Source organism: Oncorhynchus mykiss, chromosome 17 (assembly GCF_013265735.2).
Source record: "Oncorhynchus mykiss isolate Arlee chromosome 17, USDA_OmykA_1.1, whole genome shotgun sequence".
Lineage (NCBI taxonomy): Eukaryota > Metazoa > Chordata > Actinopteri > Salmoniformes > Salmonidae > Oncorhynchus > Oncorhynchus mykiss.
In genome coordinates, this window is record NC_048581.1 from 75,882,471 (window position 1) to 75,900,618 (window position 18,148).

General features: G+C 41.0%; 3 protein-coding genes across 5 annotated transcripts; 1 reads left to right on the plus strand and 2 right to left on the minus strand.

Annotated features, from left to right (window-relative positions):
* Positions 1 to 1,713: 1,713 nt before the first annotated feature.
* LOC110495193 (vasopressin V2 receptor-like) lies at positions 1,714 to 3,368 on the minus strand. Its single transcript, XM_021570510.2, has 2 exons — positions 2,233 to 3,368; positions 1,714 to 2,023 (listed from the first exon to the last, which is right to left on the minus strand). Exons 1-2 carry the CDS (start codon positions 3,095 to 3,097, stop codon positions 1,818 to 1,820), a joined length of 1,071 nt encoding a protein of 356 aa, XP_021426185.1. The 5' UTR covers positions 3,098 to 3,368; the 3' UTR covers positions 1,714 to 1,817.
* Positions 3,369 to 3,659: 291 nt separating this feature from the next.
* On the minus strand, positions 3,660 to 8,763 carry trnt1 (tRNA nucleotidyl transferase, CCA-adding, 1). Of its 3 annotated transcripts, none has more exons than XM_036950679.1 (8): positions 8,745 to 8,763; positions 8,167 to 8,309; positions 6,180 to 6,373; positions 5,806 to 5,944; positions 5,580 to 5,706; positions 5,246 to 5,439; positions 4,777 to 5,030; positions 3,660 to 4,624 (listed from the first exon to the last, which is right to left on the minus strand). In XM_036950679.1, exons 2-8 carry the CDS (start codon positions 8,300 to 8,302, stop codon positions 4,376 to 4,378), a joined length of 1,293 nt encoding a protein of 430 aa, XP_036806574.1. In that variant the 5' UTR covers positions 8,303 to 8,309; positions 8,745 to 8,763; the 3' UTR covers positions 3,660 to 4,375. The 3 variants fall into 3 exon arrangements, with proteins under 3 accessions (XP_036806574.1, XP_021425469.1, XP_021425470.1); XM_021569794.2 differs by having other exon boundaries at positions 8,647 to 8,748; XM_021569795.2 differs by lacking the exon at positions 8,745 to 8,763 and having other exon boundaries at positions 8,157 to 8,295.
* Positions 8,764 to 9,136: 373 nt separating this feature from the next.
* Positions 9,137 to 13,023, plus strand: arl6ip5a (ADP-ribosylation factor-like 6 interacting protein 5a). The gene is made up of 3 exons (XM_021569796.2): positions 9,137 to 9,491; positions 11,387 to 11,604; positions 11,795 to 13,023. The coding sequence occupies exons 1-3, from the start codon at positions 9,313 to 9,315 to the stop codon at positions 11,971 to 11,973; spliced, it is 576 nt and encodes a 191-aa protein (XP_021425471.1). The 5' UTR covers positions 9,137 to 9,312; the 3' UTR covers positions 11,974 to 13,023.
* Positions 13,024 to 18,148: the final 5,125 nt, after the last annotated feature.

The window sequence follows — 18,148 nt, forward strand, 5'->3', positions numbered from 1 at the left end:
AGCTGGTGTAACTGAGTCAGGTTTGTAGGCCTCCTTGCTCACACATACTTTTTCAGTTCTGCCAACATGATGCCATCTATTTTGTGAAGTAGACCATTCCCTCCTGCAGCAAAGCACTCCCACAACATGATGCTGCCACCCCGGGGGTTCACGGTTGGGATGGTAGTCTTCGGCTTGCAAGCCTCCCCATTTTTCCTCCAAACATAACGATGGTCATTATGACCAAACAGTTCTATTTTTGTTTCATCAGACCAGAGGACATTTCTCCAAAAAGTATGATCTTTGGCCCCATGTGCAGTTGCAAACTATAGTCTGGCTTTTTCATGGTGGTTTTGGAGCAGTGGCTTCTTCCTTGCTGAGCGGCCTTTCAGGTTATGTCGATGTAGGACTCGTTTAACTGTGTATATAGATACTTTGTACCTATTTCCTCCAGCATCTTCACAAGGTCCTTTGCTGTTGTTCTGGGATTGATTTCCACTTTTCGCACAAAAGTATGTTCATCTCTAGGAGACAGAACGCGTCTCCTTTCTGAGCGGTATGATGGCTGCGTGGTCCTATGGTGTTTATACCTTCCACAAGCTTCCCATAATGAGTTGGGTGAATATTGGCCCATTCCTACTGACAGAGCTGGTGTAACTGAGTCAGGTTTGTAGGCCTCCTTGCTCACACATACTTTTTCAGTTCTGCCAACATGATGCCATCTATTTTGTGAAGTAGACCATTCCCTCCTGCAGCAAAGCACTCCCACAACATGATGCTGCCACCCCGGGGGTTCACGGTTGGGATGGTAGTCTTCGGCTTGCAAGCCTCCCCATTTTTCCTCCAAACATAACGATGGTCATTATGACCAAACAGTTCTATTTTTGTTTCATCAGACCAGAGGACATTTCTCCAAAAAGTATGATCTTTGGCCCCATGTGCAGTTGCAAACTATAGTCTGGCTTTTTCATGGTGGTTTTGGAGCAGTGGCTTCTTCCTTGCTGAGCGGCCTTTCAGGTTATGTCGATGTAGGACTCGTTTAACTGTGTATATAGATACTTTGTACCTATTTCCTCCAGCATCTTCACAAGGTCCTTTGCTGTTGTTCTGGGATTGATTTCCACTTTTCGCACAAAAGTATGTTCATCTCTAGGAGACAGAACGCGTCTCCTTTCTGAGCGGTATGATGGCTGCGTGGTCCTATGGTGTTTATACTTGCGTATTATTGTTTGTACAGATTTACGTGGTACCTTCAGGCATTTGGAAATTGCTCCCAAGGATGAACCAAACTTGTGGAGGTCTACAATTCTCTTTCTGAGGTCTGGCTGATTTCTTTTGATTTTTCCATAATGTCAAGCAAAGAAGCTTTGAGTTTGAAGGTAGGCCTTGAAATACATCCACAGGTACACCTCCAATTGACTCAATTATGTCAATTAGCCTATCAGAAGCTTCTAAAGCCATGACATCATAACTGACTTGCCAAAACTATAGTTAGCTAACAAGAAATTTCTGGAGTGGTTGAAAAAACAGTTTTAATTTTCCAAGCTGTTTAAAGGCACCGTCAACTTAGTGTGTGTAAACTTCTGTCCCACTGGATTTGATACAGGGAATTATAAGTGAAATAATCTGTCTGTAAACAATTGTTGAGAAAAATTACTTGTGTCATGCAGAAAGTAGATGTCCTAATCAACTTGCCAAAACTATAGTTTGTTAACAAGACATTTGTGGAGTGGTTGAAAAATTAGTTTTAATGGCTCCAACCTAAGTGTATGTAAACTTCCAACTTCAACTGTATACCTCAAGCTCTATCAGCCCGAGAGAGCGCTGTGCCGCTTGTTTCATCTGGATTCGGAAAGACTCTTAAAACTGATGTACAAGGAGCTGACCACCGTGGCTTCTTCTTGTATGGAGTCCTTAATGTCCGACTGGCTAACACACACCGCCATGAGTCTCTTGGGGAGCTTCCCACTGAAGAGCAGGTAGATGCAGGGGTTTGCACAGCTGTTCAGACTTGCCAGAAGCATCAGGATAGAGAAAGTTGCAGCTGAAATCGATATTAAAACACAGAATATCATTATCAAGTAGCAGCATCCTGATTCATAATTCTATACATTTTAGCATTGGCCTACCCCAATAGAAGATAAATAAATTAAACCTACGTTGTAAAGTTTTAATTCAGGCATTAAAACATTTGACAATATGATTGAATTCTAGTAGAATTGTAAGTTTTTCTGAATATTGAAGAGCACTTACTCTCAGTGGGTGCTTGGACATCCCAGACAGACCACAGCTGGACAGTGAAGAAAGGAGTCCAACAGATAATGTAGACAAGAACAATAACCACAGTCATCTTCACGGTCTTAATCCTGGCTTTGGACACTCCAGCAACACTACTGGTCCTGGAGTGCAGAGGTTTGTTGACAATTTCCGATGCTTGATGTGTTTTCATGTGAAAGTTGATTTGAACAGCTCGGCAAATACGCACCTGGCAAACGATAACAGTTAAGATTGGCAACACAAATATCACCAGAGTGGTCCAGGTCACGTAAGCTTTTAGTCCCCAAGGTTTGATGAAGTCAGCCCAGCAGTCATAGACACCAGGCGCAATTTGAACTCGGGAGAAGATGAACAGTTGAGGGAGACTGCCGAAGAGGGACACGGACCATGCAACGCACACAGGCACGTTCCAGCTCGCTCTGCGCCTTTGGAAAGTCACCATGGGGTTACAGATGGCTTGGTAGCGATCAATGGTCATCACTACAATCATGTAAGTGGAGGCAAACATGCCAACGACCTGCATGTATTTCACCAGGCGGCACATTATGTCAGGACCAATGAATCTGTCCGTTACATCCCACATCAGCTGCGGACAAACTTGGAAAAAGGTGACCACCAGGTCTGCCAGGCAAAGGTGAAAAACAAAGACGCGCATCCTCGACAGCTGCTTCCTCCGCTTCCACAGCACCAATAGCAGTACAAAGTTTAACATTGCGGCACTGAAAAATATGATGCTCAAAAGGGCTATTTCAACTCGAGCCAAGCGCTCATCACGAGGCACATCTTCTGCCAATTCCGTTTCCAAACTTATATTACTACTATTTGAAGTAAAGAAAGTCATAATTTAGCTACAAAATGACACAATTTTAAGATAAAAACTCAAATAATTCGGTCCTTAAGTTAATGTTCACGAATAGTTCAAATATAACCTATCAACTGCACAGCATATCACAATAACCAAAATCTGCCTTGGAAAATGTATGCAAATGAAATAAACATTTCCTTGTGAAAATGTACGCATAATTATTAACAGACTAAAGACGTTAACTGTTCTACAGCAATTGTTTAAAGGATAGACCTAGAAAGCGTCTTGACGCGCGAAAACTTAGGAGGTGGATGTCACCAAGTGCGTGCAACGATGTGAATAGAGGAGAGTCGGCAGCAGCAAATTATTTATATATACATTGGATGCGCAGCAGGAGGGAGGGGCTATGCTTCTGCGTCCTTACAATAACGCCTTCTATACATTTTATAAATAAATTATACATCTGGAAAGGTTATACCGGTACTCACTGCAAAAGGCAGAAAGTGGCATGCAATAGTACAACATGATAGGACTAATAGGCATCACACAGTAAGCAGCATATATATATATATGAATATCAAAATTAAGGAGAATACCATTGGTATTTTGTTCAAGTCAAGCTTGGGCTTTATTATATGTGTCACTTAAGTATCATCCTTTCAAAGTTAGGCTATAGTTTAACCTTTTACACACCATCTTCCATCTATGAAACATTAATTAAATATACTAAATATTAAATAAGAGAAAACACACTATACACAAGCTGATTTCACCCTCAAGCCATTTGATGAGTTGTCAAAAAAAAAAATCTAAATTCCTGGAGTCATGTTTTTTCTCAGCCCATGAAATACAGATTTATTCAGTTCACTATATTGGTCAAAGACCGGCTTTCTGAGATATGATTATAGGGCATGTAAAACAATTACACATTGCTCATTAGCCTTTCATTGCTCAAATCTCTCCAATCACCATTGAGAATTGGCAAAATATCCAGTTTTCCACTTAATCGTATTGACTGAATTCCAACAGCAGACTGGCCAATCTCAAAGGAATTGCAGGGGCAGGAAACGTACAAAATAATAGTTCTGATATCAATAATGCCACAGATGTTGAGATACTGCAGTGGCTTAGGTTGATTACAAACTTTCTTCATAGGACATCGGTGCAGCTGAGAGCATAATACCCAAACTCTAAGTGCTGCACTGGGCTAAATTAGTTAAACACAGTAAATATGATTCAGTCCTTGTGGGGTTTCTTTCTCATTCTCATATTCAACACTGTGTATGAGCGGGTAACACCTGATACACACTGGAATTATGTCTTGTTAACATGACAAAGCAGCTCGTCTTTGTCCATCTGGTAACGGCTCCTTTTCCACACGTCTCGTAGGTTCTGTAGGGTAGTACCGATCTCCTTGCCTGAGGTGATGCCCATCTTCCTCAAGTCATGCCCACTCACGGGGAAGCGAGGAATGGACCATCTGCTCATCTCTGCCAGTAACTTGTCTTCTCCCTGGTACTTGAGCAGTTCACATACTTTACTCTGAGCATCCACCTCCCGACTCTGCAAACAAGATACATAGAAATGATCTATCAGACCATGTGGTTCTGTCAGATTGGGCTTCATACACTCAGTTCCAAAAAGGACACCATCTTGACAGTCTTTATTTAAATACAGTAAGTGGTATTACATCAACTCATTTTGACTGTGCTTACATCGATGATAAAGTCAGTGTAGGGCTTCAGGCTGTCTGGATCATCCTGGGACTTATGGAGGTCCTGTCTGTGTTTGACCAGGAACAGACCCAGGTTCTTCTCCTCCCTGGAGACCTTCAGCCTCAGGTCCATCTTCTCCACATCCTGGGAGCAGCGGAACAGGGCCGACAGAACAGTCACGGGCTTGGGAGAATGGTCCTTCACATGCTCCCAGATCCGCTTCATCTCCTCCACATCGCCCTCTGCAGGTAAACCTTGGAATAAAAGTATAACTCTTACACAACTACAATTACAATAACATCTAAAAATACCTATGCTCTAGCTAAGAACATTTCTAGTGGTCTGTCACCGGGATGCCCTAAATATAGTGCTTTGAGGTATGCTTTATGTAGTTGGTTGCATGGTTACTATAATTGGTTGCATGATTCCCCATAACATTGTTCTTAGTAAACAGGGCTTTCTCCCTCACCTATGTACTGAGCCAGGCCCAGCTCATACATGACCTTTAGTAGGTGGGCAGCATGGTTACCCACCACCATCTTCTTCAGCTCAACCCAGATGCGCTCCCCTGATATGGCTGCCAGGCCACAGGCGTTTTCCCTGATGGCCTCCAAGGTGGCAGGGTCATGTTCTGCTGCCTTTACTGACACCCGGCCATAAAACCTGGGAGCAGACCGGGGGAAATACACAAGGACAGAAATAACATGCAGAAACCCTCACATACTAAAGTTTAATTTGTTAATAGCCATAGCCAAGTCCAACAAACACCTGCCCCATTTACACCCCAGACAAGTCTAGATTACCTGAAGTATCGTAGTATTCTCAAGTAGTCCTCCTGAATCCTTTGCTCAGCACAGCCAACAAACTGAACCTTTCGGTTCTTGAGGTCCTCATATCCTTGGAAGTAATCATATAGGGTCCCATCTAACCCTGTTTGGTCAGAAATCAAATAAGACATGGTTTATCCCCCCTTCTAATGTCAAGTTTGGCATTCATTCCAGAAGGGGTGAAAATATACTATAAACACACCTAAAAACATGGAGTTGATGGTGAGGTCTCTACGCTCGGCGTCTTTTTGCCAGTCTGTTGTGAACTCTACCTCTGCATGACGTCCATCCGTCTCAACATCTACACGCAGTGTGGTCACTTCAAAGTTCTCATTGTGAAGCTAGAGATGAAAAGACAAATGTCATGTGTTTTAAAGCAACAAACACACAGGCCTACTGTACAGCAGAATTCACACTACATTGACTTTTAACACTTCACCCCATCGTAACAAAATCAGAATGTAGAAATAAATGTAGTGTAAGAGAACATTTCAGCATCCAAAATGTGAGACTGATGTGATCTGGAATATTTGTGTATAGCTGGTCAAACTGCACATCAATCTTGGGTACTCTTACTCGAGCAGTGATGGTCCCATGCTTCTCTCCTTTATTGTTGATCATCCTGATCCCTGCATTCTGGAACATGCTCTTCATCTCCTCTGGTGTTGCTGTGGTCGCAAAGTCCACATCCTCTGGCCGCTTCCCAGACAAGAGGTCCCTCACAGCACCGCCTGCTATCCTCAGCTCAAACTTGTGCTTCTCAAAGATCTCTATGGAGAAATACAGTAGGGCAGAAAAGTATTTAGTCAGCCACCAATTGTGCAAGTTCTCCCACTTAAAAAGATGAGAGAGGCCTGTAATTTTCATCATAGGTACACTTCAACTATGACAGACAAAATGAGAAAACAAATCCAGAAAATCATATTGTAGGATTTTTAATGAATTTCTTTGCAAATTATGGTGGAAAATAAGTATTTGGTCACCTACAAACAAGCAAGATTTCTGGCTCTCACAGACCTGTAACGAGTGGAGGACAGGCTCCTCTGTCCTCCACTCGTTACCTGTATTAATGACACCTGTTTGAACTTGTTATCAGTATAAAAGACACCTGTCCACAACCTCAAACAGTCACACTCCAAACTCCACTATGGCCAAGACCAAAGAGCTGTCAAAGGACACCAGAAACAAAATTGTAGACCTGCACCAGGCTGGGAAGACTGAATCTGCAATAGGTAAGCAGCTTGGTTTGAACAAAATCAACTGTGGGAGCAATTATTAGGAAATGGAAGACATACAAGACCACTGATAATCTCCCTCGATCTGGGGCTCCACACAAGATCTCACCCCGTGGGGTCAAAATGATCACAAGAACGGTGAGCAAAAATCCCAGAACCACACGGGGGGTCCTAGGGAATGACCTGCAGAGAGCTGGGACCAAAGTAACAAAGCCTACCATCAGTAACACACTACACCGCCAGGGACTCAAATCCTGCAGTGCCAGATGTGTCCCCCTGCTTAAGCCAGTACATGTCCAGGCCCGTCTGAAGTTTGCTAGACAGCATTTGGATGATCCAGAAGAAGATTGGGAGAGTGTCATATGGTCAGATGAAACCAAAATATATATTTTTGGTAAACTCAACTCATCGTGTTTGGAGGACAAAGAATGCTGAGTTGCATCCAAAGAACACCATACCTACTGTGAAGCATGTTTTTCTGCAAAGGGACCAGGATGACTGATCCGTGTAAAGGAAAGAATTAATGGGGCCATGTATCGTGAGATTTTGAGTGAAAACCTCCTTCCATCAGCAAGGGCATTGAAGATGAAACGTGGCTGGGTCTTTCAGCATGACAATGATCCCAAACACACCGCCCGGGCAACGAAGGAGTGGCTTCGTAAGAAGCATTTCAAGGTCCTGGAGTGGCCTAGCCAGTCTCCAGATCTCAACCCCAGAGAAAATCTTTGGAGGGAGTTGAAAGTCCGTGTTGCCCAGCAACAGCCCCAAAACATCACTGCTATAGAGGAGATCTGCATGGGGGAATGGGCCAAAATACCAGCAACAGTGTGTGAAAACCTTGTGAAGACTTACTGAAAACGTTTGACCTCTGTCATTGCCAACAAAGGATATATAATTGAGAAACTTGTTATTGACCAAATACTTATTTTCCACCATAATTTGCAAATAAATTCATAAAAAAATCCTACAATGTGATTTTCTGGATTTTTTCTCCTCATTTTGTCTGTCATAGTTGAAGTGTACCTATGATACATTACAGGCCTCATCTTTTTAAGTGGGAGAACTTGCACAATTGGTGGCTGACAATACTTTTTTGCCCCACTGTACAGGGCTCCCTTGTGAAAGCGTTCTCTCAATGTCCCGGTTTAAATAAAGGTTCATAATATTACAAATCACTAAGTAGAGAAATGGGTTATTTTTAAACTCCCGAGGATAAACTTATTCTGAGCAGTTCTCATCTTCCACTTTCTGCTTGTGAGGTTAAGTGCCACTGACCTAGACTTTGATATAGCCAAATTGGTTGGTAGCAAAAATGTACCTGCTCTCACCTGCTATGCCATTCAGTCCATCGCTGAATAAGGACTTGAACTCTGTAGTCTTCAGCTGCATGGTGAAGAGACTTCTGGCACTCCAAGTGAGACGAACTCTGCTACTCACCACAGGATTCAGGATTCTCCCCCACATCTAGATACTGTCGTTGAGCAGAGCAAGTCAATGTTAGCTATAGCTAGCTGTGGTTAGCTAGCTAACGTTAACTATTGATGTGCAATTGCAGTGAATTAACTTGTGGGGGTTGCCACACACATTCAGCTAGTTTAGAGACTAAACAACTATTGTAATATTATCATTACAGCTAGTAGCTGGTTATCACAGAAATTGGATTCCATGTTCCACTAGCTATTGCTAGATAATTTAGCAAACTGAAGCGAGCATATTGGCTCTTGTAAGAGACATATATTTAAAAAGTACATCTGGTAAAATATAATTGTATCATCATGCAGCTGGCTATTAATCTCATATGGACGGACCTGCAATAAAATATGAATAATTTCCCTTCTTTGGGGATGTTGGTAGAAACATTATTCCCGTTCCATACTTGTTCTGCTACAACAGGAAGTGTACTTACTTTCACCACAGGAAGTCGCTGACTGTGACCAATAAGAGTGTGATTCGTCATAAAAAGGGCGGGGTACAGAAGAAACAACGCGCGATTTCATTCGAATAATTTTTTGAATTACTGTTACTTTGTTGCAATGTATTTGACACTTTTGGCCTCAGTCACTTTGTTACTACAGTTGCGCAATGTCTAGCAGCGTAGAACATTTCCCTAAACTAAGTACTAATGCCATATTTCCACTTGTCAGTTCATTTTGACTGAGCGAGAGAGAGATGAAAATACTGTAAATATATGTATGGTTGATAACTATTTTAAATTGATTCAATAGATTACTCTAAAATCAATTAACTGTTATCAGAGAGATTATAAAACGCATTTTCAGCACGCTAGATAAATTACTCGGTAGCCTCTGATCAGACCATTCATTGATCTATGGGTTCTACAGGGTGGTACTTCGAAAGCTATCGCGAGAAACTGAACATTTTTTTATTTAGTGACTCTTGAATCTGATATTCTGTTTGCTGTAGCCTACAACAAGCCGAGTCATTATATTATACACTCTTCACACAGTAGCCACATGGCTAGGGTAGAACTCACACCGCTGAAACCCTGGGACGATTTCTTCCCAGGTTCCGACCGATTTGCTAAACCAGACGCGAGAGATTTACCTAGATGGAACAACAGGGTTGTCAACAACTTGCTTTATTATCAGACAAACTATTTTGCAATGGCTATCATTGTTTTCCTTATTGTGGGGTAAGTAGCATGAGACACTGTCCACAATTTGTATCGAGAACATAAAATATCTGGTGTCATACTACACTCAGGTTAAAATGGGCTGGGTGGTATATTAAATGTGCAGAAATAACTCAGCCATTTCCTGTTTGCAAACATTTTAATAGTTTGCCTAATTTCAGTTTATGTGATTAAACAAGCAATGTATGGTGTCGATAATCATTGCACCTTCAAATCTGCAGTACAATATATTTTCAATACCATGAAATAGTATTTTCAGCTGTTTGGAGCTAGTTTACAAAATCGAAAGTAAAAAGACAAACTAAACGTAAGGACGTGAAGCATATAAATAGTGAACATTTTAATAGATATACTGCTTCTTAGACTTGCTCTATAACTTTCATTTTTATGTGAATCTGGTCAGTCGCCCAAAAAGTTACATATTGCAGCTTTAAGTGTTGGTGAACTACAGTAAATCAGATTTCCCAACACTAGTTATAACAGTTAACATCAATTAAAACTACAATCTTGGATTCGTTTATCAGCTAAATGACAGCTGCTCCTTGTTTTGGTATACATTGTTAGGTTTTTCTTGTTTGTGTGTGTGTGTGTGTATGAACAATGGAGTATAATTTGGGATATGATAGGGTAAAACAGTTGTGCTATTGAGCTGAGCCATTTATACATTCTTAAAGAATAATTTTATCAATGGCCATTAAACAGATTCTCAGATCCCAGATTGCACCTTTAACTAATGCCTGAAATTAAAGTTGGGTCTCATTAGCTAATTATGGATGCAGGGACTCACTTTAAAGTCTAAACATAGGAGCTGCCCATAGCAGCTGTTATGGCACTATGTGGCTACTATGCATGATGTTGATGTTCCTCCAAACGTCACTCTGTAGGTACTGGTCCTCTATTGCCAAACATGTAGCACCCACCTGGGTGATGCAATGGCTGCTGAGAAGCACTCAAAAAGCCACCTCATCTTGGCAGTGGATAATCTCTGGATGCAGTATGCAGTCCTTGTTGTGGTTATTCCCAACAGATGAAAGCCGGGACTGCATTATTTAAATTCAAACAGCCATTTAGCTAGCTATTGCAAATGCAATGCTTTTCTATGTATGTTATCACATTAACATTTCATTTATTTAATTTCACAATGCTTTTATAAAATTAATATAAACCCTTGCTAGTGTCTAATTCGTTATTTTTTTTCTAGAATTGCTCAGATTTACAATGTGTAATTTCACAAATGGTGGTATCCTGTCATGACTGCATAACTAACAATTGATCACCAAAATCACTATAGAGGAAGGGTTTTTACTTTAAAAATGTGGATTCAGTTTTTCGAAAAAATGGTCATCTTTTGGCTAGACCAACATGGTTATGATGACACACCGCTGCTATGGTGGTCAACTACTAGGCCCCTAATCCCTGCTCACTTATCAGCTGCTGTTCTAGATCACAGGGATATGAGAAACAGCTGTCGTTATTCACTGGAGGTTGGGCAAAGTTCACTATTGGAGTCAGAAGACATAACGTCCAGGAGTCATATTATCTTAAACAACACTCTTGAATTAAGTTTGAGACAAACCATTGGAAATTATAGCCCTATGGTGCAATGTTAGGAATGTTATGTCAAAACTACTTGCTGTGTAAATGTCCCACTCATCCTTCAGTGGGTTATTCTTTTGTAGATTCACTTCTGTAACATGTCATCATAATCTTTGAAATTGCTCTCATTGTGGTTGTTAATGAAACATCTTTTGTATAAATATTTGCATTTGGGCTAAAAAGTCACGTTGATGTGTTGACAACCTATCACCACTAGATGGTATCCATGACTACATGAAATATCAACTGTTCCACCCACCCAGCCCTCTCATTATGTTGTGATATGTGTTTCCCTGCAGGTTTCTCAACCCTATGGGGATGTTCATGGGCATGGCAGTGGTGTCGCTGGTCTTCCTGGGCTCAGTGTGGGCTGGAGAGAATAAGGCCATGATCAAAGACTTTAAGAGGCAGAACCCCACATTATTTGTCATGGCAGTGATGGTAGCCAGCTACTTTCTTATGTCTCTCTTCGATGGTGTCATGGTGTTCATGTTTGGGATCACATTTCCTATTCTCTGTAAGTTTAACGGTTTGGTATTAAATGTTTCTTTAAGTTACACCACAATTATGCCATTGGTAAATAAATAGGCAAACTTGAATTGTAGTTATTCTAATTTGAAAATATCCAGGAGGTATTACTTACATTGGTGTGTTTACATTAGTGCAAAGTAAGGGTATTAATCTGCTTCTATATATTTTGACTTCAGTGATCTTTGTACATGCCTCACTTCGACTTCGCAACATGAAGAATAAACTGGAGAATAAGATAGAGGGGGCGGGGCTGAAGAAGTCACCAATGGGTATTCTACTGGAGGCGCTGGGCCAGCAGGAAGAGAGCCTTCAGAAGATCCAGGAGTTCCTTGAGGGGAAACCCAAGGAAGGATGAACTCTACACAGAAAACCAACAACACACACGCCACAGTCCCTATGTTGTCATAGGTCCCCTATCACATCCCTGGCCTCTGATTAATGGGAACGCGTTCCTTTGCACACCCCCTTTAAGGTGCAGTCTCAATGCACTCAATCAAAGTTGGATAGAAATCATTGTAATACATGTTTGAACACTTCAGCTACAAACCGTATAGCCTATCTCGCATGCAGGTATATGTGTATTTGTTGGTTTATTCTAGAGAACATGTGTTGAAAACCAAAGCTTTAATTTTACTTCAGAATATTTGTTACTCCACCCAGAACTTGTCAGAACCCTTCTTTCAAGTAGTGATGACAGCATCTTGATACTGGCTCACATCCTTGCTATGCAATGTTGCAAATTACTATTCCTTGTTGAATGTATTTGTGTGTGTAGGTGGGCAAATGTTTCCAAATCCCACATGCAATATTTACACAACCTGTTCATGCTTTGTGACTTTTGTAAATATAACGAGTGAAAGCATTGTGGTGTTAAAAGCACATCTGTGACCTGACAGATTGAGGTCACTTGGTTTGAAAAAATAAACAAACAGAACTATGTTTTATTGTTCCATGAATGAATTCAGTTCTCGCAAATGAAGCGGTAGTGAATTAGGTTTTTTAAACGCTGTGGATTCTCTCTCTGAAGTGTATACAAACATTGTAATGTGAAAATTCTGATTTGTGGAGAGTAGAACTTTACTACCTTTATTTCTAAGCTTTACTACTTTTTTGGTTACCGTCTTCAAAGGATCTGAATTATTTAATTTATGCATAATTATTTTCAAATAAGAGAATCTGACAGGCTTGCCTATGAGAGGCTGTGAAATCACTGTGGATGATTAATTATTGTGTAAAATAAATATATCACTGCCAAACTATTCTGAAGGCAAGAGAGTATCAAGTGTTTTATTTTGTACAGGGTGTTTTTCCTCACTAAATTCGAAGGTGTATTTAACTGCAACATTGGATGGAAAGTAGCCCTACGTTTTACTCTAATAAAATGAGAACCAGACTAAAGAACCAAGCCAATGCTTTGTGTCCTGGTGCATATGAGAGAGATGTAGAACTTTAATGTGGTGTATTTCATAATCGCATCAAATGGTCTTTAAACAAGTATATGATTTAGAACTTCAAAGTAATAAGGGGTACTAACCTATGTCCATCAGCATTCACTCAGCACCTCACACTCACACACATCTAATCTCCATAGTACCTCCAAGGTTATGGATGACCTAACTTCTCCCTCCTCCCCACTTGTCCCAATGCTAATCAATAGGCTGCAGTAGATTATAGTGAAGAGCAGAGTACTGCACAGTCAGTGACAGAGGGATTCATCTGCAGTCACTCGCTTCCCAACCCCTAAACCTTCTCTGGATTGCGGTGTCAGCTACTTCAACCAGGCTCACATTGGAAATGTATTACAAATCCCAAAGTGGGCTCTCTCTATTGCACTCTCCACTTAGACATCTTGCACATAAAGTTTTTAAGAAAGGTTTAGGATTTACATAACAATAGTCTTTGGGGGTGTGTGTGCATATGGGGGAGAGAGAGATAAAGACAAAGTAGAGGGCAGGAGCTGATGACCTCAGGTGCAGTGCTTTAAGTTCATGTTCAGCTGCAAAGCCTTATTTGAGCTCTCAGAGAACTGATTCATGTCCCCTCCTGCAGTACTCTTCCTTCATGCAGACTACATTGATCAACCTGGGAGCACACGAACGCACACAGCCCAGCGGCAGTAAACCCAAGTAAAGTCTAGTCTCAGAGCAGAAAACACAGTGGAGGCCCTTGTTCTCTATCTCTCTCCCCTGCAGCTGTTGTACTTATCCACACAAACATAAGTGTCTGTTGTGTGCAGCAGCTCACCCAACAGGCATGTGTCTTTGGTCTATTGCCTCCTGATCTGAACAGACGTGAAGTGTGAGGCTTTAAGAACAGACACATTACTCTGGCAAGGAGCCTGGTGAGGAAACATCCTTTGTGCTGCAGAGACTCTCAAAAACACATGAATCTTTGTTGTAGTGTGTTTGGAATATTTCAACCTGGACTTAGGGGTAGACGTAACATAGTAAATGTAAATCTGGAACACTACAATTAGAATGATATGTTACGTTTCATATGGTATGTATTAATTTGAGGATTTCCATTATCCATTTTGTATGATATATTACGAATTGCAATTCTTACAATCTGTTAAGAATTTCTTGTGGCTAATATTAGCTAGATGGCTAACGCTAGCTCAGTGGATAATGTAAGCTAGACTAGGGGTTAGGGGTTAAGGTTGGGGTTAGGTTAGGAGTTAGGTTACAGGGTTAGTGTTAGGGTAAGGGTTAGCTAACATGATACGTAGTTGCAAAGTAGGTAAAAAGTAGTAAGTAAAGTTGTTAAATAGCAAAGTTGTTAAATAGCTAAAATGCTAAACTTGCCCATGATGAGATTCAAGCACGCAACCTTTGGGTTGCTTGATGTTCACGTTATACGCCCACCAATCCATCCACCACGACCAACCACCCTACTTTCGTTTTTGCCTTAAGTAACCTTCTGTCTTATGTAACCATACCAAATGTTACATATCATACTAATTTGAATGTCCCGGATTTAGGTTTACTATGTTATGTCTACTCTGAGACCTGGATGAGTCATTTGAACTGGGATTCAACAGTGTTATCTAATTGGTCATCACTGTCAGACCATGACCACACCAACAGGTGTCTTTTACTTTCCTGTATGAATACATTTGACCACAGTTGGCTGGCATGTAGTTTGTATTTAGCATTTTGACACACTGTGTTTTCCTCATGTGCTGTTGCTGGTTTGAAGATTACATCTGTCTCTTGTTCTCTTTGTTGCAACAACTCAGTCGTCGGCATGAAAGGTAGTAATTCAGCATAACGCAAAATTCATTAAGTGTCAGCTAATCCAGGCACACTTCAACCCTGTGAGCTGGCTGTGCATCCGTTGACCCATCATGCCCCCCGGCATGCTTGGCTTGCCTGAGAGGCTTTGGGATGGTTAAGCTGGTTAGCCTCATCATCACTCCAACAAACAATCTGTCATTCACCAGCTTTGTGCTATGGGGTCTCTCATCGTAAAGCGTGATGTTCACTGTACAACACAGAGATGCTGACCATAACAATCCTGTCAGTCTGTTATATCCTGATGAGACCACTTTAACCTGCAGAGGAGATATCTCTACCCTATATTACTCATGGGAATGTTATACATGATCTCATGAACAATGAACTCCAAGTTTAAGTGTGCAGGACACTGATCCAGCTATCCACTCCTCAACTATAAGGAGTATCCCACTGGGCAAAAACTGGTTGAATCAATGTTTCCATGTCATTTCAACAAAAAAATGTAATGTGATGATGAATCAACATGAAAAACAGATTGGATTTGAAAGAAATTCATCAAAGTGAGGGAATTTCATTTTTTTTCACCAAATGTTGAACCTAAATCCAATGACATTGTGAATTTTTGATGATTTCACATTGAATTCACATTCGTTGATAACTCAACCAAATGCAAGTCAAGGTCTGTGCCCAGCGGGATTGTTCCCTGAGCAGAGATAGGATCTTCTGCCCTGAGGCGTGATGACTTACCATCCTGACTTACAGTTGCTTTAACCTGAGCATGGGTTAGCAGCAGGCACGGTCTAGCCACACGTGGGACACATACCTGCATTTGACATCGGGGGAGTGTGTTTGTGGTGTATAGACATACAGAACATAGGGAGCCCATTGTTTGTGTAGTTGTGTGTCAGCTGGAACAGCAGTAGTGATATTCTAGTGCAGCTGGTGTCTAGGGAGGAAGCAGAGAGAGAATGGGGAAGACAGCTGCAGAAGAATGTCTGTCTCTCCCTCCCTTTCTCTTTCTCCTTCTCCCTCTCTGTCCAGGGTAAACTCAAGGACTTGGAAACCTCTGAGACCTACCCAGAGTTCACTGGAGTTTAGAAGCATAACACTGTGAGGAGATAGAGTTGAAGTTGGAAGTTTACATACACTTAGGTTGGAGTCATTAAAACTTGTTTTTCAACCACTCCACAAATTTCTTGTTAATTAACAAACTATAGTTTTGGCAAGTTGGTTAGGACATGACACGTAATTTTTCCAAAAATTGTTTACATACAGATTATTTCACTTATAATTCACTGTACCACAATTCCAGTGGGTCAGAAGTTTACATACACTAAGTTGGCTTTGCCTTTAAACTGCTTGGAAAATTCCAGAAAATAATGTCATGGCTTTAGAAGCTTCTGAAAGGCTAATTTACATCATTTGAGGCAATTGGAGGTGTACCAGTGGATGTATTTCAAGACCTACCTTCAAACTCAGTGCCCCTTCGCTTGACATCATGGGAAAATCAAAAGAAATCAGCCAAGACCTTGGAAAGAAAATTGTAGACATCCACAAAGTCTGGTTCATCCTTGGGAGCCATTTCCAAACACCTGAAGGTACCACGTTCATCTGTACAAACAATAGTACGCAAGTATAAACACCATGGGACCACGCAGCCGTCATACCGCTCAGGAAGGAGACGTGTTCTGTCTCCTAGAGATGAACGTACTTTGGTGCAAAAAGTGCAAATCAATCCCAGAACAACAGCAAAGGACCTTGTGAAGATACTTGAGGAAACAGGTACAAAAGTATCTATATCCACAGTAAAACAAGTCCTATATCGACATAACCGGAAAGTACGCTCGGCAAGGAAGAAGCCACTACTCCAAAACAGCCATAAAAAAGCCAGACTACGGTTTGCAACTGCACATGTGGACAAATATCGTACTTTTCGGAGAAATGTCCTCTGGTCTGATGAAACAAAAATCGAACTGTTTGGCCATAATGACCATCGTTATGTTTGGAGGAAAAAGGGGAGGTTTGCAAGCCGAAGAACACCATCCCAACCATGAAGCACGGGGGTGGCAGCATCATGTGGGGGTGCTTTGCTGCATGAGGGACTGGTGCACTTCACAAAATAGATGGCATCATGAGGGTGTAAAATTCTGTGGATATATTGAAGCAACATCTCAAGACATCTCAAGCTTGGTTGCAAATGGGTCTTCCAAATGGACAATGACCACAAGCATACTTCCAAAGTTGTGGCAAAATGGCATAAGGACAACAAAGTTAAGGTATTGGAGTGGCCATCACAAAGCCCTGACCTCAATCATATAGACAATTTGTTGGCAGAACTGAAAAAGCTTGAGCGAGCAAGACGGCCTACAAACCTGACATCAGCTCTGTCAGAAGGAATGGGCCAAAATTCACCCAACTTGTGAATGTGATGAAATAAATTATTCTCTCTAATATTATTGTGACATTTCACATTATTAAAATAAAGTGGTGATCCTAACTGACCTTTTTTTTACAAGGATTAAATGTCAGGAATTGTGAATAACTGAGTTTAAATGTATTTGGCTAAGGTGTATATAAACTTCAGACTTCAACTGTACATACAACCCAAGCTGTTGAACCAGGGTATTTACAAACAGCACAGGAATCAAATCCTTCACATGTATTGATCACATCTTTTGCTTTAAAGCAGTATCGAAATACATTGGATGTAGTGATTACAATTTGGTGGCCATATCTAGGAAAGCCAAAAGTTCAAAAGGCTGGACCTAATATTTTATATAAGAGGTTCTGCAAGAGGTTTTGTAGTGATTCCTATGTTGATGATGTAAATAATATTTGCTGGTCTGTGGTGCGTATTGACGAGCAATCAGACGCTGCACTTGACACATTTATGAAATTGTTACTCCAGTTACTAATAAACATTCACCCATTAAGAATATGACTGTAAAAACTGTTAAATCCCTGTGGATTGCTCAGGAATTGAAAAATGTTGTGGTTGAGAGGGATGAGGCAAAAGGAATGGCAAATAAGTCTGGCTGCATAAGCGATTGGCAAACCTACTGCAAATTGAGAAATCATGTGACTAAACAGAACAAAAAGAAGAAGAAACTATACTATGAAACAAAGACAAATCATACAGTATATAAACCCAGCAAAAAATAAACGTCCTCTCACTGTCAACTGTGTTAATTTTCAGCAAACTTAACATGTGTAAATATTTGTTTGAACATAGGATTCAACAACTGAGACATAAACTGAACAGTTTCCACAGACACGTGACTGACAGAAATTGAA